At 41.9% G+C, this 11,079-nt stretch overlaps 1 protein-coding gene across 1 annotated transcript in view; it reads right to left on the reverse strand.

The window, feature by feature from the left end:
• Positions 1–2,244, reverse strand: part of ABCB11 (ATP binding cassette subfamily B member 11) — a 55,929-nt gene extending 53,685 nt beyond the window's left edge. Inside the window, exons 1-2 of the mRNA XM_043525625.1 lie at positions 2,047–2,244; positions 1,734–1,858 (exon numbers count right to left, since the gene is read on the reverse strand). Of these exons, the coding sequence (XP_043381560.1) occupies positions 1,734–1,858; positions 2,047–2,151 (230 nt within the window). The 5' untranslated portion in view covers positions 2,152–2,244. The remainder of the gene's footprint in view (positions 1–1,733; positions 1,859–2,046) is intronic.
• Between the last annotated feature and the right edge of the window lie 8,835 nt (positions 2,245–11,079).

Consider the following 11,079-nt stretch of genomic DNA (forward strand, 5'->3'; position numbering starts at 1 on the left):
GCAACTACCTGCCCAAAAGAATTTGCGTTGTTCTGACGTAGGAGAAGTTTTGGATAATTTGTGACAGACCTGCAATCATGCTGTATTTTAAATTAGTTTAAAAGAGAATTGCAGTATAATACCATCAACTCACTACATCTAATTACAAAAAGTAAATAATTGAAAAAATATATAAACGATCATGTTAACTAAACAGGAATCTGCAGTCTGATGGCACTTGAAATGCAGCTCAGCATCTGAGTGACTAAGACAAGCAGTTGACACCAAGGTTCTATTAATGTTTAAGGTGGTTTGTTGTTGTTATTGTTAAAGAGAATGGTGAGGTTAAAAATCAAACACTTTAAAAAATGTCTTTACTAGACCTGGTGAATAGTGGGAAAAACTGTTCATGAATATTTTGGCAACTTCTAAATTAAATTTTGTTTTGACTGTGTTCATGCCCCTTTGTATTTACATTCCATAAGCTAAGGCATATTTATGCAGATATTTTCAGAAAGCAAATTTTGGTGGCCAATAACACTTCACATTATTAACATGAAGGATTTTTTAAAAAAATCTAATTTACTTTTAAGTGTTTATACTGTTCATTTACTATTTGTATTTTTCCCAATTTGGTCAACAAAAATAGGATAGTCAGTTTCACAATTGCTTGTAATCAATTTCCCTTTCCCTTTCTCAGGCTACATAATGCTATATTTGGCTTGCAAGCAATATAAGAAACCTATGTTTTCAGATACAGTCCTTACATCATTTGCAATCCACATAGAATTTTTAATAAATCATAGAAGCATTTCTATTGGGTCTTCAGCAAAAACCTTTATTTTGGAGCACATTGAGCTGAGCATCCTTGATTTTTTAAAATAATGTCTCATATCTGCTATGGATTATTGCAGTAATTAAAACTTGTTAATTTCTAAACAATAATATAATGTACCGTACAGCACCTCAATCAATCTGCTTCCTTTTTCACAGATTCAAATACTGAGTTTCCAGGCTTTCAAAGAGGCTGCATTTCCTTCAAGTAATTTCTCATTGACAGACACCTATACTACTCCATCTTATGGAGATATTGTAACAGTATTTCTAAAATCTCTTTTGAAAAGCTCATTTTAAAGACATAGATATATTCTTATTTAATAAACAGCTGTCATTAAGTGGGAATGACAACAGGGATAATGGCTGTTGTATTGGCAAAGCGGCTTTTGGTATTTAGAGCAATGTGGATGAAACAGTATAGTATGCTTCAATATCTAGCCATTTGGAATGCTAATTCAAAGAAATAAAAGAGACCAGGCTGCTGGAAGGGCATTTTCTGAAAGGGCCCTGTGGCTGGAACTTGCCCCCTGCTTGGCTTGAAATAGCCTGACCTTGATGACTTTCCAGGAACACTGAAAAAGCCACATATTTGCCACGGTTTTGGGGAAGGCTGAAAGTATGTTCCTGGAGGTGGTGGGCAGGTGGAAAGGAGTTATTCTGCTGCTGTAATTCACTGGCTGGCTGAGTTATAAGATATTAAAGTTTATGACTGCATGATGCTGCTGGCAGGCTGAGTTTACGAGTTAGCTATGTGTATGTTTTTTTAATGCTGTTGGGTGGTCATTATTTTGTAGTTGTCAGACTAATTGCCAGGGCCTGGGAGTTTATGATAACCTTTTTAAAAAACAAAAACAAAAAACCACTATTGTTTCAATCTAAAGAAATAAGAAACCTCATAGAAATGTGACTGAACAAACCTTTCAACTTCTTTCCTCTCCCCACCAAAAGCAGCCACTGTTCTGATTGATGACAGCACTTCATCAGCCACAGCACCAGCTTTTGCATATGCCTTTAACTCTAGGCCTGTCAGTTTTGCCACCACCTAAAAAGCCATAAGAAGTATTAGTGGCAAAATATTATCCTGCTCCAGTTTTAGTGCTTACAGTACTGCGTTTAACCAATCAAGCATGATCAGCAAGCACTCCTCATTGTCAACACTACTAGCCAGACTTTATGTCTCCCCAGCGTACTTTAAGCAGAATTTATAGACCACAGATTTTTATTACGCACTTCACCTCCTCCAAATCTTCTGTGTTGTCCTGTTAATGCACAAACCCACACTAGCCTCTGGCCACAAGGCATACCTGCACTCTGGGCAGCATGGCCATGCCCCATTGCCAACTGCTTTGCTGATTGTGAGTCACTGGGGAGAGCAACTGGCAATGAGTGGCTTCACATTCTCCTCCTTCATTGCTCCTGCATGGGTCTAAGCAGCTCTGAGAACGGTTAGGCAGAGTTAAACAGCAAGGGAAGGAGTCACAGAGGATGCCAGCTGGAAGTAGAGGGAGCAGCGGCTGTAAACGCCAGGTGCCGCCCAGTTTCCAGTGCTGACTCACTCTTCAGCTGGGCTGACAATAAGGAGTGGGGAAAAGCAGCAAGCAACTACTTCAGAGTTTCCCACCTGCCTGTGTATCTGTTCCTGTTGCCCATAGGGTAGCCATAGGAGTAGCTTAATTAGAGACCTCAGCACTCCCTCTTTGTTCCCTTGTGGCAGTCCTTAGCAAAGCCACTGGAGACCAGATGCACGAACAGCAGCAGGCAGGGTGACCAGATAGCAAGTGTGAAAAATCAGGATGGGGGTTTGGGGTAATAGGTGCGACAAAGCCCTGACTATCGGGACTGTCCCTATAAAATCAGGACATTTGGTCACCCTAGTGACAGGGCAGTTGCAGAGACTCATTTAAGTGTACCCCTTCCACATCCTCTTTTATTCCATGACAGTAATCAGCTGTACAGCTGCCACAGAGCCCTAAAAGCAGCTTAGGCTTCTCCACCCAGACACCGCTGATAAACTGGACAACTAGGAGTACAGTGACCCACCAGAGATGAAAAGAATATTCATCAGATAGTGGAGAGATGGAAACACCATGGGGCAAGCTGAGAGAGGGTTGCCCAGATATCAGGGAGACCAGGTTTGTGGAGAAAACAGAGAGAAACTGGGGCCAGAAAGAGATGGAGCGAAGGATCCAGGCCATAGGGAGAGACAGTGAGTATATGGAAGAAAAGAGAAATAGGGAGAGACAGAGGAAACATTCAATGGACAGAAGAGCAAAATGACAAATGGTTAGGAGGGAAATAGAGCAGCCACCACAAAGAAAACGCAGAGCAAGAATAGCCACACAGAACTTTAGGGGTATTTTTGGGTTTATGTTTTCACACTGCCTTTCATTTCCTGGAAGAAAAATGGGGAATTGCAATGAGGAAGATTTCAGAAAAGGAGAAGCTTTGGCTCACTTGCAGTTGGGGTAGTGAAAATGGGGGAGCAGGGAATGGGGCAAACAAGACATGGCACTATACCAGAACTTCCTCCCTCTCACACACATGCACAGTTCAAGCCCCTTGTTGAGGAACTCTCTAAAACATAAGGTACTACAGTGAAAGAAAGCTGTGGGTCAGATTCTGATCTCAGCAACAGCAGTGTCAATCCAAAGTCTCTTGAATCTCGACAGAGTTCAGTGGAAGTATTTACACCAGTGCCACTGTGACCTGAATCTGGCCCCCAGCCCTATGGTATACTACTATCTCGCTCTAAATGGTCATCGCATTAAGACATGAACTGCATTAAAATCTCTTACCAAGCCCAGGATAGCTGCTCCTATCCCAAGTAGTGGGCTGACAGCAATAATAACCATGGTCAGTTTCCAGCCACTAGCAAATCCTAGCAGGAATCCACAAACAAAGGTGGTGAAGCGCTGGATAAACAGTGCTGCTTGATCAGCAATGGCATCATTGATTTTATTAACATCACTGTAGAGAACAAGAAAAGCAAAGATAGATGAATCTCATTTCCCCTGCATTATAATTCAGAGCTGAATTGGGGCCCTGTAATTTTCCTTGCCCCTGTTCTTCCCCACTATCACCACTTTCAGCAACTCTGGGCTGTAGTGGGAAGGAGTTGGTACAATTCCCCCCACTCCATCCAATGGGAAGAGGTATTTGTGTGTGAAATCTAAAGAAGGACTTGAGATACTGACTTCCCCCAGGGGCTGAGCATCCTGCCCTTTGCCCCTTAAAATAGACTGCATTGCCTCCCTTGGTGTACCAGCCCTTCTCTGTGGGGTGATTCGGAGGGAGGACAAGGCCAAGCCCACAACTCTTCCCTCTCTCTGCTAGCCCCTCTCCACCGCTCTTCCAGCTTCATGTCCCCTTGGAGGGGGGATAGAATGGAGCAGGAGGGAGCAGGGAGTGTATGGACTGCTATTGTGGGAGGCCCTTGGAAGGCTTCCTTTGCAATCCCTTACCCTTCCTGTGTGGCAGGGCAGTGACTATCACTATCTAGCCCTAGAGCAACAGCACAGTTTTCAGTCACAATGAACACACAGGTGCATTTCTGCTGTGTAATGCGCTGTCTCAGTGCAGAAGACATTTCTGTCGGGTCTTAATATGACTCAGTGGTCACACACTTCCGCAGCTCTTGGTTGTCACCTCATGCAAAGCTGTCCACTCATGTCACCCTTAGGAGCAGAGGGCATGGAGGTTTGGAAGAGCTATAAGAAGCAGAACTGCTAGCCAGTAAGATGTTAAATTCTCTACCGCAAAAATAATACCGTTTGATTTATGAAACATGTTTACAAGTTTGGAAGGTTTCTCTGGCACGTTTTCATGCTGAGGTTCTCTGGGTGTGTGACACAAAGCGGTGCCAAAGAAGAGAACTGGCTTATATCAGAGTAGTTGGAAATGCAAAGCTATTTACATCATCTTTTTCCCCTGAAATTCTTCTTGCCCACACACAACTGACCTTGGTCCAGAAGTTTACTGGAAGTGACAGGCACCACTATGCAATGGCAAGAGGCAGAAGGGAAAAAAGTTTGGCAGTCACAAGAAAGTGACAATGACAATAGTTGGAATGTAACTTCCCTGCTCTCTCCGTATGCAGTATCTTTTTATGAATGGGATCCTTGATGTATTGTGTTAGCTCTTTATAAGATTCAGTTCTCCTGTTTGCCAAATGTGGACTGTAGAACTTACAGTAGAATTTAGCTGATAACCTCTCTGACAGTCTATGTATTTATATGGGCCCCTGTCACGAGAATATCTATGTTTTAACCTAAGTTAGGAGTCCATAACTGGGGTTTCAAGGTCTCATACAAAGCCCATTGAAGTCAATGAGAGTCTTTCCAAACACTTGAAGGTGTGTGGATCAGGTCTTTAGAGCCTGATCCAACTTCCAATGAAGTCAATAGGAGATGGAATAGCCCCCAGTGGACTGAGTCTTCTAAAGTCTTTTATGTACTGCTGTATTGTTCACAGCACCTTAGAAACTAAAAAGACATGCACTGTGGCATAGGGTTCTTCTAGATTACTTACTCAGAGATTCGTGTATTCAGTTCTCCTACTGATGTACAGTCAAACCAGCCTATATCCATTCTCATTATTTTCCTGAAATATGCTTTCCTGATTTTCTGAATCTGACGAGCTGCAGACATTACCCAAAAGCAGATCTGGGAAGACAGTAATGTGGATACTGACTTATTGTTAAGAAAACCCTTTCCATTCCCACAACTGCAAAAAAGTAACATGGTTAATGATGAGATAACCATTAACATGGAATATATTCTAACTACATACATGTGACATCTGCTTGATGTACAGCTGCCTGGGAATTTTCATCAGAACCTGGGATGTGGGAGACCCTGCTTGCAGATTCAGAACAAAGACTTGAACATAGGCCTCCGAACTCTAAGGTGAGTGCCCTAATCATCGGGCTATTGGCTATTCAGGAGTGGGTGGGTGGGTCTCTCTCTCTCTCTTCTCCCACCCCCCAGATGTATTTTGTACTTTATTTCAGGTCTCAGTTTTGTCCCAATGCAGAACTGGAAAATTTCTGACATCTCCAAAATATTCGTGGGCTGTCAAAACCCTTTCCTGCCCAGCTCTAATTTTATGCCTTTTGTTTTACATAAGCTGACATGCTTTACAGGGTCTGGTCCAAGCAGATGCCTCCATTATAAGAGTTGGAGAGGTAATGCAAGACAACTGACATCGATGGGGTTGCATGGCTGTCCCTGGGGTCAAAATCTGGCTATCTATATGTATATGTAATATTCAGATCACATCACTCACTGCCGAAACAAAGCCAGTGCTAGGGCAGCAACCATTCTGCACCAGCAACATTCCATGTGGTTTTAGGAGGAAGAGTGAAAAATGGCTTCTCCTGTTGAAAATAATGTGTAGGGTACAGACAAAAAACTCTACTAGAGTATTCTACAGGAACGGTCCAAACCCCAGAGCACATCACACAGGGATAAGCTGTAGTGGTCTGAGCCATTACTTCAGAAAATTCTGGGCCTGATTCTCCTCTTAACCCAATTTTATCCGAGTGTATATCCATAGGCCTCATTGCAGCTACTCCTGATTTATTCCTATGCAAGTCAGAGGAGAATCAGGTCCTTTCTACGGTAGATAGAATGAAATACATATCATATTGTATAGTGATAAAGACTAAAGAAATAACTTGTCCTCACTGACATTTGGGTATGATGCTTTTGACACTTTGAACTTGGCTATGTTAGTCAATTTTTTGTTTCCCTAACCATTGTGGAGCAAACTTTTCATGTGGTGCAACAGAACCTGCATGCACTAATCTCACACTGCATGACATTCACCCCTATGCAATGGACCAACATGGGCTTATGCCCTACAGTTGTCTAAACTCGGGCTGGCCCTCTGCACAGAGGCGAGTTGCACCCCATGAAATTAAAATCTGAAACACTGCAAGGGCACATGCCTTCGCCATTACATTGTGCAAAAATATACAGTAAATAGGAGCCTTTGTTATGAAACATAACAGTTTAGTGTTTTATATATTGGAAATAACATGGGGAACCAAATACTGACTTGGAGGTATCCTAACACAAGCACCGTACACCCGATTCCTGCATAGTAACTTGCAAATCTGATCATTTCACTTTCAATATCCAGGAACCTATAAAGTAAAATAAAATTAGAAGATTAAACAATATTGTTACAAATTTCTGACAGCAAATCTGCTTAATAGTCCACTTACTAGTGATGTTTCAAGGGCATTCCATGCATTCATTATTCAGGATAATTTAAAATAAGGGCACTTTGGTAATTGATTTCTAAAGCTGGTGCAACATCACATCTTGGGGGTAAGAAGTGGCAAAAACACTTCTTCTGATATCAGAAATGATGGGGTGTCCCCTAAAATGCTGTTCATTAATAGTCTACTGTTCTCAAGGGCCAGATTGTTTCTGAGCCTAATGCAGATGTGGAGGGGACTGGGAAGTGCAAGGAGTGCTGTAGAGTAGTTTGCAGTGGATGGTTGTGAAACACCGCCAGACCTCATGCAATGAAAAGGTGCAGGAAAGGATTGTTTTGGGGAAGAGGTGTCCAACATACTTTCAGTAGATAGTGACCTTATATAGGACTTGTCTATACGGACAATGAGTGCACAGCAGGCTAGTGTGGGGTAAATTCATACCCCAGCTTGCCATGAACAAAAGTAACTAAAGGCTTATCTACATAAACATTTAGTTCACCACAAGCTGGGGTGTGAATTTACCCAACACTAGTCTGCTGTGAACTAGCTGTCCATGTGGACCCTGCTGATGTGCACTAAAAGTTCCATAGCTGCTCCTGGGGGAATTCAGTGCCACTGCATGCATGCAGAAACATGTCCCCCACTTTCTCCCCCTCCCCGATTCTCTTTGTTTTCCTGAACCAGCACTCACTCACTCCTCCCTGGCAGCACGGGTGTGTCTGTTCAGGCACCCGCAGCAGCTGCAGGGAGAGGTAACTCAACATGAGGGTTTGGGGGTTGGAAGGGGAGGTCTGGGAATGCCCTGGCCACCCAGGGATGTTAGTTCTGGTTGGGGGGGGGGGCGGGGAGGAGGAGGAGAACGGAGATGAAAAAAGTTTAAAAATTTAAAATTCTGCAAAATTCTGCATATTATATTTGTCAGAATAACACAGTAACATAATAAGACTATAATCACACCCTTTTCAATTATTTTGGTAATTTATTTCAAAATACTTGTCAGCAAATAATTGAAAAGAGTGTGATTATATTGTGTTATTTTGACAAATAAAATATGTTGAATTTTAAAATATTGTGCACAGAATTTTTAATTTTTTGGCACAGAATTCCCTCAGGAGTACATAGCATATGTTGATCTATCCCTCTTTGAAACAGGACTAGATAAAAGCACAGTAAGGAACAGTCCACATGGCCAGTTAGTTCACAACAGGCTAGTGTGGGTTAGAGTCACACCCCAGCTTGCAGTGAACTAAACGTTCATGCAAACAAGCCCTTAGTTACTTTTTACCAATATAGATGCTAACATGGTAGCAAAAATCAAACAATGTTCTATAGACAAGTGTGAGGGGTGGTTGTTGTACATTCAAATATTACATTATGTTATGAAAAAGGTACCCAATCTGAAATAATAATTTCCTTCAGGTCATGTGGAAATACAAAATTATCCCTAATCTCCATGGTGAACACCAATTTGCTGCTGTTACTTTTATGTTATTTCAAAATACTTCATTGGAGCTTCCTGGCTATTTCTCTAGATTTCGATAGGTAGTAATGAGAGTTGGAGCCAGTCTATTTTCTTAAAAGCTCATCAAACTCAGAATTAGAAGAGCCACAGATTTTAAGGCCAGAAGGGACCATTATGATCATGTAGCCTGACCTCCTGCAGAAACTGAGCATTGGAAATACGGAAAAGAAGCCCTTGAGGAATTCCACCACAATTTCAACAATTTCCATCCCAACATCAACCTCAGCCTACACCACTATACTTACCTACATGCCTCCAGCTTCCGTCCAGGACATACCACACAATCCATTGTCTACAGCCAAACTCTAAGATACAACTGCATTTGCTCCAATTCCTCAGACAGAGACAAACACCTACAAGATCTCTATCAAGCATTGTTAAAACTACAATACTCACCTGCTGAAGTGAAAAAACAGATTGACAGAGCCAGAAGAGTACCCAGAAGTCACCTCCTACAGGACAGGCCCAACAAAGAAAATAATAGAACGCCACTAGCCATCACCTTCAGTCCCCAACTAAAACCTCTCCAGCGCATCATCAAAGATCTACAACCTACCCTGAGAAATAATTCCTCACTTTCACAGATCTTGGGAGACAGACCAGTCCTTGCCTACAGACAGCCCCCCAACCTGAAGCAAATACTCATCAGCAACCACACACCACACAACAGAACCACTAACCCAGGAACCTATCCTTGCAACAAAGCCCAATGCCAACTCTGACCACATATTTATTCAAGTGACACCATCATAGGACCTAATCACATTAGTCACGCCATCAGGGGCTCATTCACCTGCACATCTAACAATGTGATATATGCCATCATGTGCCAGCAATGCCCCTTTGTCATGTACATTGGCCAAACCAGACAGTCTCTACGCAAAAGAATAAATGGACACAAATCTGACATCAGGAATCATAACATTCAAAAACTGGTAGGAGAACACTTCAACCTCTCTGGCCACTCAGTAACAGATTTAAAGGTGGCAATTTAGAAACAGAAAAGCTTCAAAAACAGACTCCAACGAGAAACTGCTGAGCTTGAATTAATATGCAAACTAGATACCATTAACTTGGGTGTGAATAGAGACTGGGAGTGGCTGGGTCATTACACATATTGAATCTATTTCCCCATGTTAAGTATCCTCACACCTTCGTGTCAACTGTCTAAATGGGCCATCATGATTAGCACTACAAAAGTTTTTTTTCTCCTGCTGATAATAGCTCATCTTAATTAATTAGCCTCTTACTCCACCTTTTCATGTTCTCCGTATGTATGTATATATATATCGTCTTATTATATGGTCCATTCTATGCATCCGATGAAGTGGGCTGTAGCCCGCGAAAGCTTATGCTCAGATAAATTTGTTAGTCTCTAAGGTGCCACAAGTACTCCTGTTCTTTTTTCATAAAACATCAGAGGCAGTCAGATGAATCATTTTCAATTCAACAAAAGTTGCCGAGAGCCTTGGTGGCTCAGGGAAGCCTTTTCTCTTGAAGTGACTAGTTCAAATCTGTTCAGGTAGGCAGAAAATTACCAAAAGTCTTTCCCTTCTAATGGATGCTTAGTTACCTGTGTGAAATACATTAGGGGTCTCAAATTTGTTCCTGGATGAACCAGGCCACCACTAAACAGCCACCACTAAACAGCATCCTTGCTGGCAGTTCTAGTTGAGAGACCAACGGCTGAATAGGCGTGAGATACCCTCCCATCCCTAGATGTGGTCCCTCCAGGTGAGACTTGAGGCATAGTAGTAGAACAGAAAGAACATGGGCACGTTTCCTACAGATAGAACATTTAGCTTCTTAGATTGAACTGGGCCCTTTTCTCTAGCAAGAAATTCACTTACAGTGTTTAACAAGAAAGAAAAAGAAACAAACTCCAGGGACCACTTACCCACAACTTTTTGATGTATTTGTTTCATTTTGGTGAAGGGAACTGTTGATCCACACTATGGTGCCATTCACACATGCCTTGTCTGGGTTACTAAGCTCTTGCTTCTCAATGTCATATTGAATAAATGTGTCTGTCATCAGACCAAAGACAAGCAACATGCATGGCTGGGCTGCTCCATGAAGAATGGCACAGAAACTACCAAAAACCATCATTAAAATCTCAGATGATGAAGAGAATCGAAACTAAGAGAGGGAAAAAAAGACTGTCCGAGTGATTTTGGTGTTAGCTATGCATTAATTATTCATTAATCATATGTCCCTGATTGACATTTCAGGAGAGTAATTTCAGCAATGTTTACTAGTGAATATTTGATTCACGATGTAGAACCAATCCTACTCTCATTGCATGGGTATGTAATCCCTCTTGATTACAGTGGGAATTATTCATGAATATGGGAGCAGAGTTTGACCCTCTGAGTGAACGTATAATCAGACTTGCAGAGAGTAACAAAAAATGAAATCCAAATGATAAAGCATCACTGCAAGGTATCAGTAATCCACACTTTGATTCAAAGGTTGACTGTGAATATGTCCTTGAAATTCACGTTTACTTGTATAGTCT

Source organism: Chelonia mydas, chromosome 11 (genome assembly GCF_015237465.2).
Source record: "Chelonia mydas isolate rCheMyd1 chromosome 11, rCheMyd1.pri.v2, whole genome shotgun sequence".
Classification (NCBI taxonomy): domain Eukaryota; kingdom Metazoa; phylum Chordata; order Testudines; family Cheloniidae; genus Chelonia; species Chelonia mydas.